The 26529-nt window shown below is 40.9% G+C and overlaps 3 protein-coding genes across 3 annotated transcripts in view; 1 reads left to right on the plus strand and 2 right to left on the minus strand.

The window, feature by feature from the left end:
• acsf2 (acyl-CoA synthetase family member 2) overlaps nt 1-20948 on the plus strand; it is a 31630-nt gene extending 10682 nt beyond the window's left edge. Inside the window, exons 7-16 of the mRNA XM_075458127.1 lie at nt 325-420; nt 4245-4396; nt 6749-6840; nt 6955-7031; nt 16144-16251; nt 16388-16539; nt 16707-16848; nt 17788-17898; nt 18001-18069; nt 19890-20948. Coding sequence (XP_075314242.1) covers nt 325-420; nt 4245-4396; nt 6749-6840; nt 6955-7031; nt 16144-16251; nt 16388-16539; nt 16707-16848; nt 17788-17898; nt 18001-18069; nt 19890-19952 — 1062 coding nt within the window. The 3' untranslated portion in view covers nt 19953-20948. The remainder of the gene's footprint in view (nt 1-324; nt 421-4244; nt 4397-6748; nt 6841-6954; nt 7032-16143; nt 16252-16387; nt 16540-16706; nt 16849-17787; nt 17899-18000; nt 18070-19889) is intronic.
• Nucleotides 7286-14065, minus strand: chad (chondroadherin). The gene is made up of 4 exons (XM_075458128.1): nt 13097-14065; nt 10244-10407; nt 9472-9629; nt 7286-7994 (listed from the first exon to the last, which is right to left on the minus strand). The coding sequence occupies exons 1-3, from the start codon at nt 13880-13882 to the stop codon at nt 9488-9490; spliced, it is 1092 nt and encodes a 363-aa protein (XP_075314243.1). The 5' UTR covers nt 13883-14065; the 3' UTR covers nt 7286-7994; nt 9472-9487.
• A 1017-nt stretch (nt 20949-21965) lies between the features above and the next one.
• armc7 (armadillo repeat containing 7) lies at nt 21966-24840 on the minus strand. The gene is made up of 3 exons (XM_075457486.1): nt 24652-24840; nt 23120-23263; nt 21966-23019 (listed from the first exon to the last, which is right to left on the minus strand). The coding sequence occupies exons 1-3, from the start codon at nt 24728-24730 to the stop codon at nt 22676-22678; spliced, it is 567 nt and encodes a 188-aa protein (XP_075313601.1). The 5' UTR covers nt 24731-24840; the 3' UTR covers nt 21966-22675.
• Between the last annotated feature and the right edge of the window lie 1689 nt (nt 24841-26529).

Here is a 26529-nt window from a genome sequence, read left to right on the forward strand (position 1 = left end):
ATAACTTTATTTCTATGGCACCTTTCATGAAATGATTAAGCTCAAAGTGTGTTACAGAAGAAATAACAGACATGTTTGTTAGAATATAAAAAAACATCAAACGATTACTGTTACTATAAACATAGTTTTGTCAAATTAAAAGTCAAATTAAAAGCATGTATGTTTCCATGTAAGGCCACGTAACAGGATGTAATGCATCACACGTGTAATTCTTTCTGCTTATATCTGTTATATTAGATCACAATCTGTCTGATGGACTCCATTATCAAACCATTTTATGATCTTATAAACCCAATAATTTGTAAATAAAATATCTGTTATCAGGGTACGACTGGGAATCCAAAGGGTGCCACCCTGACCCATCACAACATCGTCAACAATGCTTACTACATTGGAAGAAGACTGGGATACCACTGGAGGGTGAGTCTGAACCATCCATCCATCCATTTTCTATACCCGCTTAATCCAACTGTAGGGTCGGGGGGGGGGGGGCTGGAGCCTATCCCAGCCGCCATTGGGCGAGACAAACGAGACAAACAATCACACTCACTCCTAGGGACAATTTTAGAGTCACCAATTAACCTAACATGCATGTTTTTGGGCGGTGGGAGGAAGCCGGAGTACCCGGAGAGAACCCACGCATACACAGGGAGAACGTGCAAACTCCACACAGAAAGGCCCAAGCTGGGAATTTAACCTGGAAACCTCTTGCTGTGAGGTGACGGTGCTAACCACCACACCACCGTGCAGCCCCCATATATTCCTATTTTAATAAAGTACACTGGAATTGGAAACCTAACACATAATTTATGAATATATGTATTTATGTTTAATTCCTGTATTAAAAGATAAGTATGGTGATATTTCCAGTTTTTATTGTCAGCTACTCCTATGAAAAACATAATAACCTGTAACTTATAGGTGTGTATCAAAGCCTTAAAGGGTAAACCCAAAAACTTACCAGGGTTTAGATTGTTTTTTAGTCCACATCAGAGACTTTTTACTTTTAAATCAAAGATTTACCTAAAAAAAAAACGATTGTGGGATCGGTCAGCCGTGCAAAGTATAAAATGTTGTGGTTACGGTTCAGGAAATTCATTTAGTGTTGATGTAAATCATCCCAGTGGTTCAAAATGGGATTTCAGTGATTTTTTTCTTTTTTTCTTTTTTTTTTTTTTTCTTTTGCGGGCTCATTTGGCTGTTTCTAAAGCTGCTGATCTCCCCGACTTTCACCAGGACATGAATTAACTCAAACTGGTTAAAACCAAAAAATATCCAGTGAGGATTGACGGAAACATGCCTGGCTGATAAGGGTATCTAACCAGGTAAAGCTTGGAAAAGCTGCGGTAACTCAGAAAACTACTCTGTGCTGCTGTGCTCAGAAGAAGGATCTCAGAATGAAGAGAGCACATCGAGCATAAATCAGATTTCACCCGAGAACAGAAACCAGAGACTTCAGTGGGTTCAGCCTTGACAAAACTGGACATCTCTAATACCCTCTATTAAAGGATTAAATGAGCCGTCACCATAATAACCATAATCTCTGATTACTATTTGGCTCAAGGAATTCCAACTGGTTTGTACACATCTCATTTTTCATGGCTTAACAGTTGGAATAATTTCATGCCAACTTCATTTCATATTAGTAATATCTGTTCATTCTTTTACAAGTATGTAGGGTCACAGTGTCTGATGTTTGCACTTTACTTGGCTTGATTGTGTTTGTTTTCTCGTTTAATTTAATAGTTTATTTCTACAGTGGCGTTCTCCCGTGAGCCTCAACAAACATCGCATTATCAGGTCTTATTTTCTCTTGGGACAGGATGGCAACGTGGGCGTTATACTGGGTTAATTTCTTTGTTTAGTCAGTTGAACCTGAAATCAAATCTCCCGTGCTTTATTTACCCACAAATGTGGCTATATGGACTCAGTTGGTCGTGTAATCTCTGTATTGTTCTCCTCCATCACAGACATTCAAGGAAATGAGGAGTTGAAGAAATCTGTGTATATCAGAGGAATAAGTCGAAGCTCATTGGAGCATTTTCACATGAATAATGTGAGGAAAAAAATCTGAAGCAGCTATGTTATTCTTTCTTGTGAATTGGAAAAGACACTCCCACCTTTAGGTGGATTAAATTTTCAAGAAAGGACCAGGTTTTGTTCACTTGGCTTATTGTGACAACACAAGTTTGCTTTTTTTTCTTCAAAATTGGCACAAAGGTCAGCTTAGATGTGAGAATGAACTGAGGAGAGCATCTCCTACCCTGTGCTTCCCTTTATACCTGCACTCTATATCTCTACAGAGTGTAGACTCCTGTCACCTCTGACAGAGTCTGACTGGTGGTTTTCTTTCTATGTAGCTTATTGTTAGCTTTGATGTTATATCCTCCTTTATAAGTGGCTTTGGATAAAAGCGTCTGCCAAATGCATCAACATCAACATAGAATTCTGAGACCTCCTTCTTCTCTACATGTGGACGGCTGTTTCATCTCACCATCTCACGAAATTCACAACTTAGGGGTCATCCTGGATTCAACCCTCTCTTTTGGAGTCAGTCACATCACCGAGTCTGCCTTTTTTCACCTTAAAGGGATAGTTTGCCTCTTTTGACATGAAGCTGTATGACATCTCTTATTAGCAATATCGTTTATGAACATTTTCTTACCCCCTGCTGCGTCCTGTGAGCCGAGTTCCAGCCGAGTTTTGGCGTTGACGAAGGTAGTCCGGCTAGTTGGCTAGGGTCCAGAAAATAAAGCGTCTTGCTTCTCAAAACAATATGCGTTCAAAAGAGTAATACATTTTCATCACAAAATCCTCCCTCCAGAAAAAGTCAGACCTCACATCACTTGGCGCTATTTTTGCCTCCCTTCATATCAATGCGTACAGCCACCTAGCGATAGCCGCAACTGTTAGGTGTATGCTGCTCAGAAGCAGGGGAGTGCTCGGCAGTTTACACAGCCTGTAGTGATATGAAGGGAGAGAGGAATAGTGCCAAGCGATGTGAGGTCTGACTTTTTCTGGAGGGAGGATTTTGTGATGAAAATGTATTACTCTTTTGAGTTTTGAGAAGCTTTATTTTCGGGACCCCAGCCAACTAGCCGGACTACCTTCGTCAACTCCAAAACGAGGCTGGAACTCGGCTCACAGGACGCAGCAGGGGGTAAGAAAATGTTCATAAATGATATTGCTAATATGGGATGTCATACAGCTTCATGTTAAAAGAGGCGAACTATCCCTTTAAAAACATTTCCCGACTCCACCCCTCAGTCTCTGACTCTGTGCCAGAGACACTCATCCACGCCTTCATCACCTCCCGTCTGGACTATTGCAACTGAGTCCTGTTCAGGGTTCCCAGCAAAGCCCTGGACAGTATGTGCCACACTCCTCTCACACACCCGGTCCTGGCAGCACATCACCCTCACCCTTATCCGCCTCCACTGGCTCCCGGTCAAGTTCCGGATCCACTACAAACTTCTCCTTCTCACCTTCAAATCCCTTCACGCCCTTTGCTCCCAGTACCTGTCTGACCTTCTCCATCAACACACCTCATTCTGGACCCTGCGTCCCTCTGACAGGTTTCGCCGTTGCAGACGGCGCCATGTTTCACCTTCTGAAACTCCGTCCAGTTATCCGTCACCCCCCAACTCTTTGCGCTTTTAAATTACCCCGGAAAACTCACCTTTTCACTGTGGCCTTTAAATAATTAGCCGTTCATTCAACACATGTAAAGCAACCTTGGGTTCCTTGAAAGGTGCTCAATAAATTCAAGTTATTATCATTATTGTTATTATTTATATGCAGTTAGGAAAAAAGGTTTCTTCAACATAAATAACCCTCTGAGACATACTTTCTGTCAGTTCTTTAAGTAGTCTTCAGGAATAGTTCTCCAGGCTTCTTGAAGGACATCCCAAAGCTCTTCTTTGGAAACACATTCCTTTGAAAGTGGTCGGGTACAAGGACTGGACTGAAATTGAGTGAAAAAGCAGCCAAAATTCGAAGAAAAACTTTCAGAAAGCCTGGAGAACTATTTCTGAAGACCACTTCAAAAGATCTGAAGAAAGTCTGGCTGCTTGGAAGCAAAATATAAAGAAATGAGAGGTGGATCAAGAATTTTACTCATTAAATATTCCTCTACATCAAACATACAATATACAATTGTCTCTCTGTACATATTGATCCACTTTGTAATCATATAAATATTTTTCCCTAACTACTGATCTGATGAATTTGTTTTTTTGCTCCAGCCTCACACTCGTATCTGTCTGCCGGTACCTCTATACCACTGCTTCGGCTCTGTGGGTGGTGGAATCTGTATGGCTGTGCATGGCGTCTCCCTGGTCTTACCCTCTGCTGGATACAATGGACAGGCCAACCTCGCAGCCATTGATAGCGAGAGGTAACATCAGAAACCATCTGTTTGTGGTAAAGATTTTTGTTCAGACTGTAATCACCGCTAATTCTGGTGCAGTATTGTGGCTTTGGGCACCACATTACGCCGCGCTTCCTCAGGATTAAAGGTTTTTGTTCGCTGGGAGCTTGAAACTGTGCAAACCAGTTTTCTCTCAGGTCATATTTCCACGGCTCAAAATGTACACAAAATGTTCCGCAAATGCATTCCTTTAAGATTTGATTTGATGTACATCAGTAGGATGATGACCTGAAAAGCAGGCAGTGGACAAAGGAGAGTGTTGTCTGATGCTTTATGCTTCAGGACTCAGAAACAGAGCCTCTGATCAGATAATCACTTCCTGAGTGCGATCAGATATCACTTGAGACTAAGTCAAAAAGACTGTTTTAGTTGGTTTAATACTAGTGGAAAAACCCTCTCGGGCATCTCTGCAGTTTCAGTTCAACAGGTGGTTTAATCTGGCAGAAACTGACCTTTAGTTTTGTTCCAAGTTGAAAATATCAGATTCTCTTTGTTTTGAAAGATACAAAAATCACATCTGGGAAAAAAAGGGAAAAGATTTAGATTCCAAAAATCCTTTAAAAAGATGTTATTTTCATGGCTGAAATAAAATAGAATATGTCAGAATTGGGCATAAATGAGCTGCTTGGCCGAACAAATACTCACACAGTGATATTTAGTTGTTGCTGAAACTCCTGTGGTCTTTTCCACGACCACAGGATGTTTCTTCCACCACGTTGCATCGGTGAAGGTTAGGTAAGTTTGGTGGTGACTTTTGTGCTTCTTCACTGGCTTTGCAGCTGCAGTGCCTCCTGAAGTTTTCTCCTTAAGCTCTTACCCTTGATCCTGTTGGAAAGTGTCACGGACTTGAGGAAAGATGGCAGGGAGAATTCTTAAGATCTTAGGAAAGACAACACTGCAATAAAATTGGTCTGAAAAGGGAAATATAGAGTTGTTACAGGCTGCTCAAACTCACCCCCGTCCTCATATTTATCCACATGAATCACTGTTAGTAGTAACCGGTTAAAATAATGAGCATCGCCATGACAGTTGCGGCCACAAGGAATTGTGGGATGGAATTATTTCCTTTCTTTAATACTTCGGGGTCATTTCACTCAGTTAGGAAGGTTCCTAAACAATACTGACAATTTAACCGGATCCAAATTGTCTATTATAGAGCTCCAATACTACCTTAATTATCTGCTTTGGTATAGGATGCACCAGACCATCCTTCATGAGAGAAAGGAGGTGATTACATCCCACAATTCCTTGTGCCGGCAGCTTTTTCATGTATTTCATGTGGCTAAATATGAGGACAGGATGATGAATATATATTTCACTTTTTAAACTTCCCTTTCTTTTCTCAGTTACAAACTTTGTGAATATTCTATATTATCTCTAATATGATCTAAACGTATGACATAATATTCATGTAACAATGTGATATGGTTTATGGCACATGAAGTATCTAAAGCACATTTTTATAGATTCAGGGCTGCAGACCCACATCACAGGTTAGTGTAAATGTGGTCGGATTCTCATTGCAGCATGATCATCTTTTCCTAAGTCCTTAAGACGTTTTCCAGCCACCTTTCCAACCCCATGACTTTTTCCGTTAAGAAATGAGCTTAGGAAAAGACCATAGGAGGCCATTTTTATGACTGCTCAACCGGATCTTTGGCCTGACCGCAGTCTTCGGATGGTGCGTGGGCTTTATTGTTCTAACTGGCTTCATTTTCTCCACCTGTGGAGGTGTGCGTAAAGCATGTCTTTATGCCGAAAGCTCACTGCTCCTTCTGCTTTTAGAATGATGCAAAGAGTCAACACTGGCTGGACATTTAATAATAAACCAAGTTCTTTCTTCGCCCCTTGTGTTCAGTCTCCATTTTGTGTTGTGGCCCAACGAGCCGGGTCGTAACATTTTTATTTATCTCTCTCTTTTTTTTTTTTTAACATGCTAATAGCCCAATTTAACCTAAGATTGGACCTTCTTAAATAGATAAATATTGCGGTTAGAAATGATAGTGGGACACGTTTTAAAGAGTTAAAGGATGACACTACTAGTAAATAAAGTCTAAATTTTAACCTACAGATATCCCTAAAAACACCCCCAGTTGATATCTTGGATTAATAAAACTACTTTTTTAAGTGTTTAAATGTGTAAATATGGATAATGTGATGAAAAATGTGTAGTAAAATACAACAAAACACACAAATTTCTGAGTAAAGGCATTTCAAATTAGCCTGGAAAGAAAGTTTATTCTATTTTTTGTCTATTTTTTTAGTTTTGATTTTTTTCATTGAAGGTTTATTTAATTTTCTTTTACCTTTCCCTCCCAGGTGCACCTTCATCTACGGCACTCCCACCATGTATGTCGACATGACAAGCCAGCCAGACTTGGCTAAGTATGACTTTTCATCAGTGGAAGCAGGTAAAGAAGAGAGGAATTAGAAATGAGCATTTCAAAGAATTTATGTCCTTCCTTTTTTGCTCCTATTTGTCATTCTGCTAATTTGTTTTGTTTGTCTTTATTTCTGACCTGCAGGTGTTATGGGCGGTTCACCGTGTCCTTCAGAGCTTGTGAGGAAGGTTGTGTCTCTAATGGGCGTCAAAGGAATAACGGTGAGTAGCTATTGTGCTAATAGTGAGTTTTCTCAATTAAATCATATTAACAAATATTGCAAGTGGTGAGACTGCAAAATCAGTCCAATATGTCTAAGATTTGATGGCGCTGTTCAGCTTTTACACACAAGAGGGCAACAAATTCATAGAAAAACACCCATTAGATTTGTGTAGTGAGCCTTTTTGGAGATGTTTTTTCAGAGATCCAACATTTGACATACTGTAAGTATACTATAAGTGAGCAAAAACAAAGCTTAGTTTTGTAAAAGGTTTATTGGATGTGAAAACTCGTTATCACTTCCAAAAGTCTAGGAAATGTAAAGATGCTGAATATACATTAGATATGCACGGAATTCATTCTTCAGAAACCCTCCCAGTTATTGTCATTTTTAGAATAAAATGTTGCTTAAAGCATTAATGATCCTGCATTCATCCTATTCTTGTACATTGTGTGAGGACGTAAAATAGTTACAATTTTAAGGATCCTCAAGAAGAAAAGACATCATTGAAAGAAAGAGAAATTAATTGAACAACCTATTTCACATCCTTCTGGTCATATTTAGATGTCTGGCATGTTTTCCTAGTTAGTAAGGGTGTAAATGCAGAAAATGTTGCCGCCTGCCTCAGTGGCAGTTGTGTGATATGAACTGATTCTTCGAAGTCAACCCAAAAATATTGGAATGTACTCGAATTATTGCCCTTATTTACTAAAATGCATCCTTTGTTCTTGTGGTGTCCTGGAGCTTACCTGCTTCCACTTCATACTTCAATCTTCCTCTTTGATATAAATGAGTGAATTTAAAACTGGTCCATAAGCATTTGTGTGTAACATTAATTATTGCGTTTGCCTGTGTTTACACTGCCGACAACATGTGGCACATGGGGAGATGGACAGTCTTAAGAGTTGGTAAGCGTTGCTTTCGTTGTAGCCGGTCACCTGGACAGGCTCCTCCTCTGCGTCTCCTGCACAGGGGGGGGGCGAAAAGAGGCAAAAGATCGGCCAAATCAAACAGTGTCCTTCCAACCAAAGACCCTATGACCTGGACACGGTGTACTGGACCCCAGGGCCACCATGGAAAAGTTCACACAGGGACAGAGGGGAGCACACAGAGTTGTGCGGTCGGGAGAAAAGAAGAGAAAAACAAAATTCTGCAAAGCCAACTCTTAGCCACTCCAAAACCACCTTAAATTTAATCCTCTTCATCCAGCGTCCCGTCAAAATAGCTGAAAACCCCTGATCACACAGCAGGGATGTGATTTTGGACTGTTTAGGGGTTCAAAACTATACCTCAGGTATTTGCAAACATAGTGATCAGTTAGGGAGGACTTCATAACAAGTGGCTTATATCTTTATATAGCGGTCAAGTGTCTTCACAGGGAGAAAATAAGAAGAAAATAAAAACAAAACATTTTTAAAGGTTTTGATAGGGTGCAGATTTATCGGTAGAAAGTCAAAGCCTTGTGTGAAGAAGAAAATTTGCTTCTCATGACTTAAAAATGGCAAAATGCCCTTGAGAGGGTTAAAGGACGGGTGGGACATTTTTGGAAGCTGGCAACAATTAGCAGATAGTTAGCTTAGCTTAGCATGCAGACTTAGAATGAGGAGAAGCCTTCAACATTTTAAGTTCAGTAACTGAGACAACAGGAAAAACATGACAAAGCAAAGTGAGCTCCAAGTCCCATTTTCACTGAATCTAAAATTTGATATGGTGTTTATGTTTTGAGCAAAATTGTAAAGATACATGAATTTAACAGTGTTTAGATTTTTAGGTGCTGCTCTTGCTGCCTAAACCCCTCAGGACATGGACACAACATTTTGGGATGTGTCTACCATTAGATACTTTTGGTCCAACTTATTGTTGGAAGGGGTCCTCAGGGGACCAGGTTTGTTAGGATGCATCCCACTGATGATCGATCAGATTAAGATCTGGGTAATTTGATCAACTCTTTGTGCTCGCTGACATGTTCATTGAGCTGTTCCCGAATAGTTTGTCTTTCATGGCGGAGCACGTTGTCTGGTTTGGGGAGCCCCAGAACAAGCACATCCCCCATGTGCTTGTTCTGGGACGATGTTTAGGTGAGTTACTGTATTAATAATACATATGCATCCTATGAAGAAGCATTAATCAATTGGAAATAAACTAGAATAATATTAAAAAAATTCAATTTCTTTAAGTTGTTTGGTCACACGTTTGCACAGGCAAGCTTCAACATAAAAATATATAATGCCCTTTACCTTCTCATGGAGCTAATACAGCCATTACTTTAGTCTGTTTTTGTGCCGATTGTACAAATAATAGAAGTTCAATCAGTGGGTTTAAGAGGTGCCAGTATTCAGGGTCTTTTTTTAACTTTATACAGTGGTGTTGTGCATAAATAATAAGCTAATCATATCCAGGTCGTAGCTTCAAATTTATCTTAAAATCATTTTGGCAGTTACCTGTAAGGCTACGAGTTCAATGACGTGTGCCCTTCTTGGCTCTCTTTGCCTTCATCTTACAGTTACCAAAGGCGTTGCTGTCTCTGACTTGCTTGCCTTTCTGGGAAGCTGGGGATGCACAGACTGCATCTGGACGGTTTCGGGTGGAATCCATCCACCTGTGGGTAGAAATAGAAAGATGAATCAGGACTGGTTGTTTAAAATGTGAGAATACAGTCTTTAAATTGATATAATGTCTTAGTGTCAGTATATATGTAGATGGTGTTAAGGACTTGGTGTTGGACTTAAGATTTCCCAAATAAAATTGCTTACTTCAACGCTCAGCCAGGATGTTTTCCTAACCCCAACCCTAATACTTGGTGCCTACATCTACCAAGTACCAAACCAAGCAATCAAATCCTAAATCTAATTGCTAAATCTAAATGCTTCCGATGGATAAACCTAAAGAAGAACTGAAAAACCCTAAACCCAAACAAATAATTAATATTGCCTAAGCCTTGCCAAGTACTTTTAATACCTAAACCTAGTGAATAAGTTTTAATGATCATTCCAAACAAAGTAGTTTATGTGTTCAGAACAAACCCAGTACTTCAAAAATGTCTAAACCAAGTACTTTTAAGGACAGATAAGTTCAGGATGCCTAAAAATAACCGACTTGTTCAAACCTAAACCTAACTGAGTGCTTAATTTGTGTTTTTAAAGTTTTTCTTTTTTGCAAATTAATCTTATCTTGTAAGTTTGTTTTAAAAGCTTTTTTTTTTTTTTTTTTTACCTGCGTAGCGGAGATAGCTGGCATGAGCAGTTCCAAAGATTGTTGGAGAGGGTGAGGTTGGTGATAGCGCCCAACTCCAGACCTCTGGGAAGGGACCTTAGCTTGTTGTTGTCCAGGTGAAGGTCTTTGACTGCCGTCACACCATTAAACGCCCCATCTGAGAACTGGAAAAAGGCAGACACGAACATGAGTTGTTCAAATTGATCAGTTTTGCCGAAAACCTCTGTTTGTTGTTCTGTACACTGTTTTTAATCACCCAGGTATGCCTCCTGCACTCATCTGTGTGCCTGTCATGCAGCAGACATGCAAAGCAAAGGAATCTTGTCAGTGTTTCTCACACATGAAAGCCTTCACTCATCCTTCCTCCTGCAGGCGCACTTATGTAAACACTAGCATTCACTGGCTTCCTTCTTTCCATTCGGGTTCATGCGTATGAACCCGAATGGAAAGAGGGTGTTAAAAGCTTCAGAGAGGTGCGAGATGAACAGGCCTAAGTCAAGTTTGTGTCCTGCAGGAGGAAGACAAGGATGGCTGAGAGAACACTTGAGCTTTAAAGGGTTGTTTTATGTGAGATGTGAGATGAAGTTGCTTGGAAATTTCCACCCTAGAGTAACAAGCAGCTGAAAGTTGAAGCAATGGAAGATGGATGACTTCCAGCATGGCCGTCGTCTCCCTCCTCGGGCTGCTCCTCTGCCAAAAAGGCTCGCAAAGGGCCCGATTGTCCATTCAACTGGGGCGATGGCAAGTTAAAAATACTCCTCTTCATTCATCGTTGAACACCCTGCCTCTATTTACCTGTCTCCTAACCCCTCCTGACCTGTTTACAAGTCTCCAACAGCCAAGGTAGAAAACACACCTCGCTGAAAATAACGCTTGTGTAATAATTAGACTCAGACATGCTTGGCCACGGTCCAGCAAACAAAAACACCCTAAAAATACCTGCATTTAGCTTGAAGGTGGCTTAATCTGCATGGGTGTGTGTGCTGCACTCACCAGCTCCTGCTGCTTCCACCTGGCTCACACAGAGTCCCGGCGTGAGAAGCTTGTTATTTTACAGTTTCCCACCCTGGAATGCCTCAATTCACTGGCACAGGTACACTCAAATATTGGATTAACCTCAAATATGAGGCAAACGTACACTCAGGAATGTCACAAAAAGAGCTTATACAGTATACAGTACGAGCTGCTGTGGATGAGCAGATGGATGTCCACAAACTCCTGAGAAAACAACTGTCTCATGTCTTCAGCTTCCATTGATGAAAACTGAGGGATTAATCAGGATCTTTACCAAATTTACAAAAATGTATCTTATCTGTATGTCAGCTTATTCCAACTCCTCATTAAATCTACTGTTGTGGTCATTAGATAGAAACACTAATTGCACATGAACGCCAAGGCAAAATTAGACTTTCAATGATTTGTACTTTTCTTTTTCTTGGGCAAAATGATTGTACAACATGTCTTTTTATCGAAATAACAATTAAGAATTTAGAGCACAAGTTTTGACTTGTTTTCAGATGTAAATTTTCAGATGCATAAAGAGTTTGCTTTGAGAAGTACTCAGTGCAGTCTAAATCCACGGTGCCTGGCACATATCTTTGAAAGAGAAATGTAGATCTGATCTGTAGACAACTGCAGATTCCAAAATCACCAATTCACAGGTTAATCGAGGTATAGCCACATTTCCGTAGCCTCAAAGAAGACCCAAATAGTCCCCTTCAGCTGAGAGAAAGGAGCAGACTGACTCTGCTTTAACACCAGAGTCACTTTGAACTTCCTTAAATTGTCATGTGGCTTTACCGCAGAATAAACACCTTAAAGCTTGATGAAAGTTCTTGACCACATTGAGAAAGAAAAGGCAATTCTATTGTCAGGAAAGACAATAAATTGAGATGTTGGGCCTCAGTAATCAGAGGTGTGTTTGAAGGAGTAAAAGTGACTTTCAACTTTAAGAATGCTGTACCAACTGGTGAGCACAGTGGTAGTAGTGCCATGACCTGGGCTGTTTGGCTGGTAATATAACTGACAGCTTTGAGGTCCTGCTGAACAATTATGAGGTTTTTATTCATTATTTGTCCTACCAGACAGCTGACCCTTGGACACAACTGGGTATTCCTGCATAATAATGACCCCAAACATATCAACGGCAGTTGTGGAATTGGTTAAGCAGGTTATCGTTCAGCTTTTGGAACAGCCTTCTTGGTGTCCTGTCCTTGAGCTTGTTTGAAATATGTGGTTAGAAATCAGTTATGAGCCAAGTACAAATAAGAGCGGTGAAATAATCAGCCATAATTCTGTCAGAAGCTTGCTGGTCAAAATGCAGCTTGCTAAGGGACATTCAGCCAAATACTGATAGTGATATATTCAGTTTCTGAGTCTGAAGGTATCCAGTTGACTCGGTGTTTATGTCAGACACCTTACATTGAATTGAAACTTGTGCACAAACTTATTTTTTCATTCAGGATGGCTGTTGTGCAATCAATGAAAGCAAACTTTTGACCCAATGTGTAATTTTCTGACTGAAATGCACATGATGGTAAAGCTGAGAGCTTGTTCACTGTCTCTCAGTTGGTGCTGGTGCTCTATGAGACTACCTTCATGCAGATGAATCATAGTGGAGGATCATGACTATTTCAGTTTCTAGTATTCAGGTTTAAGCCTTTTTCTTTCAACTTTGCAGAATTTTTCTGTAGTCCGAAAAAGATCCTGCTGATTCCTGCTTTAGTTTCTCTTAAAGTATCTTGGAATTGTAGTAATCTGCAGATGTTTTCAGATGTCATCTTTCAGTCCTTTTTTTAAATAATAAATGTTAAAAGTGATGCTATTAAATGCCGGATTAAAGCATCAACTTACCTTCTCCAGGCCCATGTTGTCAAGATGTAGTTTCTCCATGTAGCGCCCAAAGCTCTGGAAGGCGTTGTCTGGGATGGTTCTCATTGGGTTCTTCCCCAGCATGAGTTCCTCCACCACTCGCAGTTTGCTCATCGCCGCGCTGGGATAGGTGGACAACTTGTTCCTCTCCAGGTGAAAAATCGCGAGGTTCTCCACATCATCCAGAGAGCCTGGCTGCAGTGTGGTCAGCTCATTCCCGCTCATGTGCAGCCAGCGCAGGTCTTTGGCACCTGTGAAGGTTCCCGACCGCAGCTCCCGCAGCTTGTTGTCGTTGAGCTGCAGAATGAAGAGGTTGATCATGGGGGAGAAGATTCCCTTTGCCAGTTCTCTGATCTGGTTCCCATCTAGGTAGAGGTAGGTGAGCTCTGTTAGATCCTCGAAGGCGCCAGGCTTGATGCTGCTGATCTCGTTGTTGGACAGGTAGAGGTAGACGAGCTTCTTCAGCCCCTTGAAAGCCTGGGATCCGATCTCTCGGAGCTGGCAGTGCTGCATGTGCAGAGAGATGAGTCCCTTGCTTTCGCTGAAGGCCCCTGTGGGTATAATGCTCAGGTTGTTCCTCTGCAGGTTCAACAGGCGGGTGGCCTCAGACACCCGAGGGATCTTCTTTAGCCCCACGTTGTCACAGATGACGTGCTGCAGGTCGCCGTGGCAGTGGCAAAGGCTCGGGCACTGGCCCGGGGCTCCCTGCACTGCGGGGCCCAGAACCAGGAGGCAGGTCCCCAACAACAACCAGGTCACACAACGCATGCTGACGAGCTCGCAGATTGACTCACAATCCTCCAACAGAAAGATCCAGAGGAGAGAGGCAGAGGGGAGCAGTGAGGGAAAGAGGTTGAACCGAAGTGTGTTTGTGTTTTCGCAGGGAAAGAAACAGACGCAGAGAGGAGGAGTGAAAAGGTGAGACGTTCACTTTGAGAGGAGGATGGCCAGTGAACGGAACACAGCGCTATTTATAACATTTACTTGAGGAAAAAAAAAAAAAAAACTAGGAGGGTTAGAGTGAGAGGTCTGCTGGAGGAAGTCAAGTGTCTGAGAATTTAACCCTAAAAGAGCAGGACGACGACATCCATTCTCTCTGCTGCTGGCTTAGCAGGCTGCACATGATCAGACAAATCATCAGAGCTTGTGCTAGTATTTTTCCTACAACTGTTGAGAAAGTTCCATGTGCATGTTTGACAACGTGGCATGAGGTCAGGTTGGATCTGAGCACGCTCCCAGACGTCTCTATTGTTTTTCAGTCTGCGGTGGCAGGAAAAAGGAGCCCTCCCTGCATGTGCAGCTGTTTTATAACCTGTAATAGTGTCCAGATGGCTGGCAAGAAGCAAGATGCTGTTTCAAATCATAACAACAGCAAAAGGATACTTCCACAATCAGGGGAGTGAAAGTTTTAGATGCCACTTTACATTCCTGCGTGCATTTCCTCTTTTGAAAACTGACTAAGATGTTATATAATGGTCATTTCCAATCAAACCTCCATGCAAAAGATGGAGCAACTTATGTAACTTTTTAGTCTGTCTCTGGCAGGGTGTCACTGGCTCGGGTCAGAGGATGGTTTGGCTTCAAGTGGGTGCATTTTTAAGATGGATGGACCCACCCGTGAAAAATGGAATCTAGAGTTTACTCAACAAATCTAACATTTTATCGGGAATCTTGACTCCTCCCTGATTTGCCAGGTGAAAATTCTCACTGCAGCCTTCTCTACAAAGCCTTAGAAGGACTAATAGTCCAACAGTTTCAACCTTTCTAGAATATCCACCACTGAGCTGTAATTTTATGTCGCCAGTCTGCCTCTGAATCTAAAAGTAAAATGTGTCTCCAGCAACCAGGAAAAAGCATGGGAGGAAAGTATTGTTACCCTTTCAAATATACCGAGGCAAACGGCTTTTATCAATTTTCTAAACAGAAAAATGTTCAGGGGAGTTTTTCGTGGGCAAGTGTGCACAAATTACCTGAACACCATTTTTAACTTGATCATCAAAGCTCAGGTTAGAAACAAATATTCCTGGTTGTATGCAGCCAGTGTGATGTTATTTGACTGAGCGCTAAGGACAGAAGTGATGGAATTTGGGTCATCCATGATTTACAACCTGAAAGAGCTTCAAGACTGCTGGGATCTGTGAGGTTTAACGATACGGACAACTGAGTGTTACCTGCGTATAAATGGTAATGTAACGTCACAAGCTTCAAAAAGCAGGCCAAAAGGCAGCAATCACTGTATACAGAAAACAGAAGGAAGCCCAGTACTGACCTTTGAGGGACTTATTTATTTATTTTCATCTTTATTAACTGAGATCATTTTTTATGTAATTACACCAAATATCCACCTTTCCATTGAATCCCTGAATATGATTGAGTTTTGGACTGTAAAGTGGAGAAAACAAAGGCATTTATAATTTTTCTGGTTTTTTTACACCATTTTCATCAAGTTCCTCTTCAGACTGACCTATGAATCATTCAGGTATTAAAAAGACACCTAACCCAAGGGATGAACCATTGTTGTGTCTACGCAAAACAATTTAGCAAAAAAACAATTTTCAAATATTCAAATGGTATTTTTGCAGTATCCCCCAGACAAAGGCCCAAATCTGCATTGTTTAAGGGAATTTGGGCCCTCACAATATTTGCTGAAAGCAAAGTTTGGCCCTGCTCAGGACCTTTGGCCATGTGCGGCTCACAAAACACTTGCCAGTGCCGTAACTGAGTCATAAGTGCCAAAATTAGCCCAGATCATGCCGAAATGTATCTGCTAAGCACCACATGGACTGTAGAAGTCAAGCACCTCCTTTGTGTTTTCTTTAGGCCGGACAATTTTTTTTTATAAACCTTCTTTTTCTTACTATCCCCTGACTGAATTTTGGCAGAATCAAAACACCTTATCCTGACCAAGCATGTTGCATGATGGAGGCCGACATGTCTCACTGAGCTCTGATTGTTGTTCCATCTGAATCTGAAAACCTGCAGTTTCAGTGGTGGGTTTACCCTCATCGTGCTGTTTGTGTGGCTTACAGATTGGATACGGCACCACAGAGAACAGCCCCATGACGTTCATGTGCTCCCCGCTGGACAACATGGAGAGGAAGAGCCAGACAGTCGGCTACATCACGGACCACATAGAGGTACTTCAACAAGCTTCTCAAACATCATTGCTTTTTAATGACTTCACTAAATGCTGAAACATAAGATTCTTAAAATGTTCATCATAGATGCATTTTCTTTGCTAAGAGTTTAAAACATGAACCACCTACTCCACAGGCTAAAATAGTGAACCCTACAACAGGTGAGGTGGTACCTCTGGGTATGAATGGGGAGATATTGATCAGAGGATACTGTGTGATGTTGGAGTACTGGGGCGACCAAGATAAAACGGATGAGTGCATCACTAAAGATGGCTGGTACAAAACTGGGTGAGTCCTAAAATACCACATCTGTCCGCACAGCTGCATGCGGTCTGAATATAATCACCAGGGTGTGTTTGTGAATGGACATTAAAGCCAGTAAAATTAGGGAAAAAAATTTAAAAAATCCTAAAGCCGGGCTGTTTCTTGGTTTTCTCGACTCATTTGACCTCCAGAGACATCGGCAGCATGGACGAGTACAGCTACTGCAAAATCAGCGGCAGGAGTAAAGACATGATCATCAGAGGAGGAGAGAACATTTACCCCGCTGAGATCGAACAGTTTCTGCACACACACCCCAAAGTGAAGGAGGCACAGGTGACTTCAAACGGAGAGGACTGAACAGCGCCCTCTATGGACACGAGTGGTAGCTCCCATGTAGTCCCAATGGGTTATATCTTTTTATTTTTTATCCCCATCACACATTCTCCTTAGCTGTGGATCACTGCGTCCTTGTTCAGTTAATTGTAGGGCTGGGTAACAATTAAAATGTTTAATCTAATTAATCACATGATTTCCCTGATTAATCGCATTTGTACGCAAAATCCAAAAATGAATCTAAAAGTAGTGTATAGCTTTTAGCATTTAGTTTTATTGTAAATGTGCTGCCATATGAATGAAAGGGCCATAACATTTGTTGTGCAAACACACTTTTAACATCAGCATCTTTCTGTAGTTTTTATGTAGAAGCCTCGCTCCACTGTCTGTTTCCTGGAATGACTTGCTGCTATCAGTTGTGTGTTTTGCCTTAAAGTGATATTTTACACACACAGACCAAGGAGCACCTGTAACGGTGATGTTACCTGCTAGTTTATTTTTATTTTATTAATCCATGCTTCGTGGTGTTTGCTGTAACTGTGTGAATGTGATGCATTCAACAGACTTTTACAATAATAAAACCTGCGTTAATGCGCGATAAATATTTATGGGCGTTAAATAATTAATAAGTTAACGCGATAATAACGAGTTAACTCGCCCAGCCCTAGTTAATTCCCATCCAATCAATAAAGAAGGTCAACATAAAAACGTGGACATGAGTTAATCACAGCCTCCAACGTTTTGTGAAAGAAAAACAAAAATCTGAATGATGAGTATAACTAGAATAGCCAGGACAGGAAGTCTTATTTTGGCTTTTCATGTCATAACATTTTATTTCCTTCTTTTGGTTTTGTTTTGGCAGCCAGTTTTGCATTACTGGCTGCACGCTTTCAGGAATACTATTTTTAATCCTGGTTCTCATTTCTCTCCACCTGTCAGGTGGTTGGAGTTGAGGATTTCCGTATGGGTGAGGAGGTGTGTGCCTGCATTAAACTGGTGGACGGTCAGGAGTGCACAGCAGAAGAGATCACGGCTTACTGCAAAGGACAGGTGGGGCTTTGTTCCCTTCTAAACCTTCCAAACGGGCAGGAATGTTTTAATTCAGATTAGACAACCATGCACGACATCTCTTTATTCATTTGCTCCTTTCAGATCGCTCACTTCAAGGTTCCTCGCTACGTCCTCTTTGTGACCAGCTACCCACTCACTGTTACTGGAAAGGTAATTTTTAGATTCTAGGCTTCTTCACTGGGCTGTTCTTTTATACAAATGCTGCAAATTGGAAGCAAACATCGAGTCGTCATGCATCCAGGGTAAAACACAAATAGAAATAGCAGTCTGGTAACTAAAACGTGGGCAACAGAAACGCACCAACTCCCCTCTGGTTCTTGAGTTTTCTCACAGGATGCAGTTTAGAGCATTTTGCCGAAGACAAGGCGGTGTGAGCAGACCTGCCCTGAGTGGGGCTATTAGCTCGTCTGCACGCACGGCATGTTCCTCCAGGCTCGTTCTGAAATCAGATAAAACCAGACCCTCAATTTAAGACTCCCTCGATACACATCAAGTACAACATCACAGAAAAATACCAGACGTCTGCTGGTTCCAGCTTCTCACATGTCACATCTCCTTGTGCTTACAGACACATTTATCACCATATTACAACATTTTATGAGCCAAACGATTAATGAAATAATCAATCATGAAGACGATCATTAGTTTCAGGGCAAGAATTTAGTTTGGAGTATCAAACTATAGCATGACAGAACAGATTTGGATCCAGTTGAGGAAACTTTGACACTTAACACAAACAAGCTTCCACTGTTAGTCCTCCAGCCTCAAACTTTATCGTGTACATAATATATTAGGACTGTTAATTAATTCAAAGATTTAATTAATAAGTAATCGTCCCTTTAATATATGCCTAAATGCAGCTTAAAGGAATATTTGCCATAGGTAGAGCTGTCCAGGCTATCCCTATTACATAAACTACTCAACATAGTCTGCCTTTGGTGAGAGGAAGTGGGGATCTCTGCATCAGTTGTGTTTTTTGTTAGCAAATTATATTTAAGACTCGATGTAGTGATAACTCAGTTCCAATCGACAGTAACGGCAGATAACTTTGGTCTTGTTGAGGGAACCATCCATTCGAAAGACCCTTTCCTTCATCTAATTTAGCTTGAAACCACAAGATTAGGCTACGTTCCTTCTTGATTTCTCGCACTACTGACCTCCTTTCCTTTTTTGAGTCGTCAGCGTCTTACAGCAGTCGGAGCGCTCTCAGTTTGGAGAATCAGAATCTTTCCTGACCTGTGAACTAAAGCTAAAAGCTACTCAGAGCGGGGCCACCAGCAGAGAGACTTTTCCACGATCTACAACAACTCAAACATTAAAAATTTGACGAGCTATATGTGTGGATATTTACACCGCGCCACTTCTGCATCAGACAGTTGTTGACACTTCCTCAAGTGCAGAAAGTCTCTGATGCTAAAGAGACTCAGTGTTAACATCCACTGTTCAGCGTTCGCTTCAACTGCAACGAAATTTGTGAGGTTTGAGTTGTTGTAGGTGGTGAAAATTTTGTATTTCTGGTTGCTATATAGCTAGAACAGCTTTTAGCTTTAGCAGGAACGTCGGGAAAACTTGTGACTCCAGAGTGAAAGCACTCCGACTGCTGCCCACTGCAGGTAAGAAACTGACTATTCAAAAGTACTGATTACAACTCTACTTAAAACAAGAAATATCCCTTTAAATTGAGGCACTGGATAAACTTTAATAAAAACTTTAATAAACCCAGGGAAGCACTGACCTATACCTTTAGTTCTTCAGTTAATATGCTACGTTAATTACTGTGAATCATTAGTGACACTAATTTAATCCTGTAAATCCAACATTATGTATGCCGCCCACCTCTGGCACGACTATTTTTTTTGGTTTTGTGAATTTACTTTAAAATATTTTGTCTCAAGTATTTCAAGTTGGTGATTTTCAGGAATGAAAAACAATGCGTTGAATCCAAATGATTTTTTTTTTCTCTTCTCCAGATACAGAAAAACAAACTACGGGAGGAGGCCGAAAGGCAGCTACAACTGAAGGGGGGCAAATGAAAGCCTCCACCCTTGTACAGAGAGAATGAATCCCTACATTTAGTGTATAAACAGTATATATCGTATACCAGAAACACCAACTGAGATTTAACACAACCAGCCTCAGCTTTCTGTGGACGTGTGACTGGCTGGCATGAAAACACGTGTGTCTATGACCTGTGTTTAAACAGCCAGGTGGCAACGAACACACCACAGCGCTCCTCTAAGCACTCAGAACAATGTGATCTAGTCCTCTGCAGAATATATAGTCCCGACACAAACACTACTTCCTTCTGCCCACAGCCACGGAGCCTTTTTAAAGAATAAAATGTATGATTTTTATTTTTATTTTTAATGAATGATTTCACCGGCTCTGTTCACAGCATTTTAATCCTTCTCTGGATGTCTTCTGAGGCTGCTTGTTAACATGTTGAACTGCTCAGTTTTTATCCTTCTGAAAGCCATAAACGCCTCTTTTTTTTTTATATGTATCGACTTGAATAAACTTTCCACATTATTAAAACCAGACATGGGTGTTTTTCTCTTTACGGGAAGAGCGAAGGCCTTTTTATTGATCTCGGTGGCAGGTTCACGCCTCTTACAGCCTTGAAATTCCATTCACACACACAATTTGATTAAAAACTTTAAAATGAGCCGGTATCACGACACACAGGCTCAGAGCTGTAAAGAATTTCTTGACTGGACTACATGTGCAGTCCACCTGACTCTGGGCTGCAGGATCGGGTGTCGTCTCCTGTCTAGACCTGAAGGACTCTGCCCAGAAATAGCTCTTTAAACAAACGACTCTCTTGGCTCTTAAGAAGAAACCACAAGGTTTATTTTGCATTTTTTAATTTTACATATTTTGGGTTTGGATTAAATGTTTCAGGACATGATATTCTAGAAGAAAGAACCAAGTGAAAAGGTTGGATTTAATATCTTTTGGTGCCGGCACATGTTTTTAGGAAATCACTTGTACATTTTTTTTTTTTCTAAATAAATATTGAGTCGACAGAGTTTTTGGTCATTATTCTGCTTTTGTTCCATTCGTCTTAACTGGATTCATGTCTTCAGCACTCTTAAGATCCAGTCAAACAGTTTCATTTTAGTAAGGCTCCTTATTGAGTGAAGTTACCATGAAGCATCTCAGTGGCAGCTACCATAAGAGCTGGTTGAATTTTCTTAATGCTAAGGAAAGAAGCTTCAGTGGTTCATTCCTCTTCTCCTTTAGTACATTTGACCATCAATTATTAATTTATTGCAGCAGGAACGCTCAAAATGATGCTCAGTTATCTTCATGTAGTAACTTTATGTGAGGAGAGGGCTGCATGGTGGTTGGCACCGTCACCTCGCAGCAATAAGCTTCCCATGTATGTGTGGGTTCTCTCCAGGTACGCCAGCGAGCGTGCATGGTTGTTCATCTCTGTGATGGACTGGCAACCTGCCCAGGTTCTCCTCTGCCGCTAGCCCCATGGCAGCTGGGTTAGTTGGGTCCACTTCTCCTCAAGCGTCCTCACATTTTTCCGTAGTCTGGACAGCTTGCTTATTTTGTTAAGCAACCTTCCTAACTGAGTGAAATGACCCAGATGTATCTGAACAATAAAATTCTCCCAATGCAAAGGAGCTTCCTTAATTAACGAAGGAAACACTGAAGCGTCTTCTATGAAAGTAATTAGATCATTCCATCCCAATATTCCTTGCAGCTGTATCTTTTAGAGCAATGCTTGATTATTTTAATACAGTCACACTGCGATTGGGGTGGAAAACATGTTCACAGGAGAGCGGGAGTGAGCAGCTTGTTGAAAAGAGCTTAGAATAGATGGTTTTTGACTAACCAGCCAAACCCCATGATTTAGGAGTCTCCTTAGCCCCTTAAAGTAACACTTTTTGCTCTTTGGCTCCACCTGCAGCTGTGGGATGTAAGGTCGTAAAATGCATCCATTGTTCTCCTGCTGAGGAGGCCGAAGCCTTCAGACGCCACCAAACATTTAAAGTAACAAATACGACTACTATATTTAAATATTTTTAGGCTTTTTCTTTCTTTATCTTTATTGTTTTAAGTTATCGACATTGTTAAGTAAGCAATACAATCTCCAAGTTTAACCACAATCGTACAACACCAGAAAATACCTGATAACATTTTTGTCGTCCATCTTTAAAGCCGTTGTATTTTCATCCCAGCAGACCCACGTCGCAGCCAAGTGCGCAGATGGTTTTCTTCGCCTAAGTCCTAAACGACTCTCCCCTCCATCTTTGCTCGACTCGTCCATGATATTCACTAACGGGAGCCCCAAACTTGGAAAAAAAGTTGCCAAGTCTGTCTCACATTGTATCAAAGTGAACAACACTTTGACTGAAGCAGTTTCAATCTGAAGGAAAATGCAGAAAAGCAGCCAGTTTCGTACACAAAATGTTTCAAAACTCATTCCAACAGAACTGCATTCTGTGTCTCGTGAAAAAATAAATAAATACACATGTAGTACAGTGATAAACAGCTGATATGACACTAAAAAAAATATCACTTGCAACTTTGTGGCAAGTGTTTGTTTGGCTCTAAACTGAAGCCAGCGTTACAGCTTTTCCGCTTTGAGGCCTGGACAGAATTCTGACCTCATCCACATCCAGAAACTCAGGGATAGAACACCACTGCAGACCTCGTTAAATGTGGCTGAATTGGAGCACATCCCTGCAGAAAAGCTTCAAACAGTGTACGTGTTTTGGATAAACATTGTAAAACAGAGCTCTTAGTCTTTGGGCAGTGGGATCCCGACCGCTGCCTGTTGTCCCTGCATCTGCTGCTCGGCCTGCCTCACCTGTTCCTCACTGCAGCAGTCCTGCAGAAACACGGCGGCCAGGTTGCGCAGACGGGGGCTCTCTGCGAGGGAGAAGCGCAGCATGCACTGCAGGATGCCCGGCTCGGTGATCTGAGAGCGTGATGTGGGTGCTGTGAGGTTCATGAGGGTGGTGATGGCCGACAGCACCGTCTCCTCCCTCCGCTTTGACAAACAGTTTGTGACCAGGCTGATCCCGCCGCTCTGAAGGATGACGTCTCGGCATTCAGGGTCCATGCTGAGGTTACATAACCCCCCTGAGAACAAGATGCGCACAAGAGAGGATGTAAGGAAACGATGTTTTACGTCACAATGGTAGAGATAATGATTTAAAGTTTTAGTTGGGGTGGCACTCACCCATCCCAAACTCCACAAAGTTCTCATTCTCCTCAGTCAACATATCCAAGAAGAGGTCGGTCACTTGCAGCTCCCGCAGATACTCTATGTTCTTTGGGTCGTAGGCAAAGTTGGCAAGGTTAGCCAGAACCTGCTCCTTTGCCTCTGAAGGAGAGAAAAGCAGGTTTAAAATCATTGGAACATCCATCCATCCATTATCTATACCGCTGAATTCGTCGATCGGGTCGCGGGTGGGCTGGAGCCTATCCCAGCAGTCAATCATTGGAACAAATTCAGTTAAATACAGAAAACACATAGTCCAACTGGAATCAGTTAAATTTGCGTAGCAAGAGGCTGAAGGACAGGAATAGAACACATTTTAACCACCAGGTGACGCCTTTTACTGCAAAATCTGGGCATGAATGGGACAAAACCATGTTTCTGCGACTGTGTTCCAGTAAAATCAGATTTTTTACTTTCTCAGTGGTTTAAAAAGCACGGCAGAGCTGTTCCTCTGAAGCCATGTTAAAATCAGAGTAAAGAATTTCTACTCAAATGGAAAAGCAGATGTTATTTCTTCATTTTATATCCCTATCATAAAACTATAACAGTTAAAAATTTTAATATAATTTTGTTTCATACAGTTTTCCAACAGGAAATAGCTGGAAAATTACACCTAAATTATGAACAAAAAGCCCTCTCAAGAAGAAAAAGGTTGCCAGTAGATATATAATTTACAGAGCACCCGTAGTGCCATTAGTGGTCATTCTGTATCTAGTTCAAACTAAATAATAAGATAATAGCTTTCATGCTGATAGCTAGAATATAATATAATTTGCACACATGATGAAATAAATGTTACCAATCAAGTATGCAGACTCGTGACATGATTTTAAACAATAATTAACACACTTTATAATAAATTCTGGATCGACAGCAACAGGAAATGAGGGTGGTATCGCTTCCTAGCAGTTATTTGTAGATAATTGTGCTTTTAAAGGTACTGAAAAAGAGGAGTCAGTTCGTTTCCCTTAATGTTCACTCAATCTCTTTTTATTAAGAGTTTTGTAGTAACTATCTGTGTGCCTACATGTCGTCTAAAATAGACAGTTTTCAAATTAACCCATAACTTTTGCTTTTTATATCACACCAGGAAGCTTTCCAGCTGACCAACGACAACCTGTCCTCAGTGTTTGTTTATTATTACAGACAATATTACCCACAAGCTGTCACAGTTCTTATTAGCTGTGTTTGTGATTGATTAAAGACCCCTGGGAGACCCGAGTACAGACTAAAATCTTTGTCAATAAAAGTGGCAAAAGTTCTGGTTAGTAACAGCTACAACTCAGTGTTTTCAATCCTTCTCCATCATGTACATGTTTCCACAATATTTTAACTCTACTTCATAGAAGCTAAAGTGCTTCCATATTTGAGCTCTTATTGCAGAGGCTACAGGTCAGACTTCTCACTCAGCCATTTTGTGCACCTTATGGACTATTGAGGTGTTTTTCTTTTTTAAACATAAAGCAACAAAGTGATGAATCTGTTCCCACCTTCACTGTCGGTGTCCTGGAATTCGGTGACCAGAGTTTGTAAATATTCAAACCGGTCAGAAACTTCCGTCAAGCTCATTATTCAGCACAAGTTCCACTGGGTACTTTCACTGTATAAACGAGAACAATATCTCCTTCAATTAAACTGAATTTCACCCAAAACAGAGCTGTTTACCAGTTCGGTCCGTCGCTGAGATACGTCCGTAAAACTCCGCGGCTACACGTCTAGTTCCGGTTTAACTTTATGTGTTTTAAAATAACTCATGAAAACTCAGCAAAGCCCCATTTGTTCATACGGGCAGACAATAGACATTTTGCGGGTGGTTTATGTTTTACTGTAAGATCTTTTTTCGTGGAGGTAATTTGTCTTCATGTAACTTGGAAATTGAAGCCAGCTGAAGTTTGTTTACGATTCATTGTTAAGGGGGAAAGTTATGGTTCCTAGCCTACTTTTAATTGATATTCCTGAATAAACCAAATAGCTAGACCTTTAACATTTTAATGACTGGCTTGTTTGTGAAAAAAAAACATAAACTTTACTGTGCTGCTTCTATCTAGGCTGCTTATGTGTATTCACAATATTTTACATATTTATTGTTTTTTCTACAAACCTTTTTCTCTGAATTAAAATGCATTTAATTGAATCTGAATAATTCTGAAAGCTGACTTTAAACAACATTGTGGTTTTATTTATGACATCTAACATGATTAAATTAATCATAAAACTAAGAGTCGCTCGTTCCCTTTAAATACCGATTCGGAAGCTAACTTCAGTGTTGCACCGGAAGTTGGAAGTAACTGCAGGACCAGGAGGAGGTGTGTTTGAGACCAACGTTACCTCAGCTAAGGGAGAAGGTCAGCTAAAACACTAATGTAAGTTATTTTTCCGGTTTATTTTTCGGCGCGAAGCCACAAAACTGACAACAAGCAGAAATGAAGCAACACCAGCTGTCCACCGCAAAACGCCTCACCAAACCGATTCTGTTCGGGACCCTCATCGTTGGACTCGCCACAGCTTTCTTTAACAGGTGACTTACCTAAAGCTCTGTCACATGTTACGTATGCATCTTTAAAATGTTTAATTTACCCCAGCAAAAACGTCTAAAGATGAGTGTAATTGCTAATATGTTTGTAGAGTTAGTGGACAAGGCATAAAACACTGGGTCTGCAGTATAAACATGACTGTGTCTGTCCAGCATGAAACAGCTTGTTTTATTTAATACATTGAATTAGTTTTAGACATTATTAGAGGAAAACAGCAGTAATTTGATGTCTAGTGTTGTCTTCTGGCTTTAGAGCTGATATGATTGATTGACCGACGTAAATAATTTATTTTCTGTAATTCAGATCAATTCAGTTCAAGAATACAGTCCATTTCAAGCCAATTATAATCCAATTAATTGTAATGTAACCACACTTCCAATCAAGTCAGTTAAAATCAAATTAGTCATTCATTGAAGGGCAATTCAATGGAAAAAAAAAAAAAAACACCTCCCTATTTAACTGGAAGAAACCTCCAGCAGAACAAGAACCAGAACCAGGAAGGGGGGTTGGGAGAATGGGAAAGATGGGACAACAGGCATCATAACACCAGGCCAGGGATTCTGGGACCACATCTAAGCAGAAACGCATCACACAACCTGTTTTTTTTACCACTCTGATCAAATGTTTAGTCATAACGGTTTAATTCTGGTCAAAATCTCTCTGTCTTTTGTCTGCTTTTTGCTTCAGCTTATGTACGTTTGTGTTGGTAGACTTTGAAAAAGTGCTTTTAAAGCATCAGAAAATGGGTCAATATGATTAAAATGCCAGTCTGTGCTGTGTGATTTGGACTTCCTCTGTCGTTTTGTTTGTCCCTCCGTCATGCAGACACAGGTT

The sequence above is a fragment of the Odontesthes bonariensis genome, chromosome 23 (genome assembly GCF_027942865.1).
Source record: "Odontesthes bonariensis isolate fOdoBon6 chromosome 23, fOdoBon6.hap1, whole genome shotgun sequence".
Taxonomy (NCBI): Eukaryota; Metazoa; Chordata; class Actinopteri; order Atheriniformes; family Atherinopsidae; genus Odontesthes; species Odontesthes bonariensis.

What these genes read in the sequence shown, in the direction of transcription:
- chad (XM_075458128.1), bottom strand. Translation starts at nt 13,882, where the DNA reads ATGCGTTGTGTGACCTGGTTGTTGTTGGGGACCTGCCTCCTGGTTCTG. An exon ending in ACAACATGGGCCTGGAGAAG is followed by an intron (nt 10,408 to 13,096) that starts GTAAGTTGATGC and finishes GCCTTTTTCCAG; the next exon opens with TTCTCAGATGGGGCGTTTAA. An exon ending in CAGCTATCTCCGCTACGCAG is followed by an intron (nt 9,630 to 10,243) that starts GTAAAAAAAAAA and finishes TTCTACCCACAG; the next exon opens with GTGGATGGATTCCACCCGAA.
- armc7 (XM_075457486.1), bottom strand. Translation starts at nt 24,730, where the DNA reads ATGAGCTTGACGGAAGTTTCTGACCGGTTTGAATATTTACAAACTCTG. An exon ending in CCAGGACACCGACAGTGAAG is followed by an intron (nt 23,264 to 24,651) that starts GTGGGAACAGAT and finishes TCTCTCCTTCAG; the next exon opens with AGGCAAAGGAGCAGGTTCTG. An exon ending in CTTTGTGGAGTTTGGGATGG is followed by an intron (nt 23,020 to 23,119) that starts GTGAGTGCCACC and finishes TCTTGTTCTCAG; the next exon opens with GGGGGTTATGTAACCTCAGC.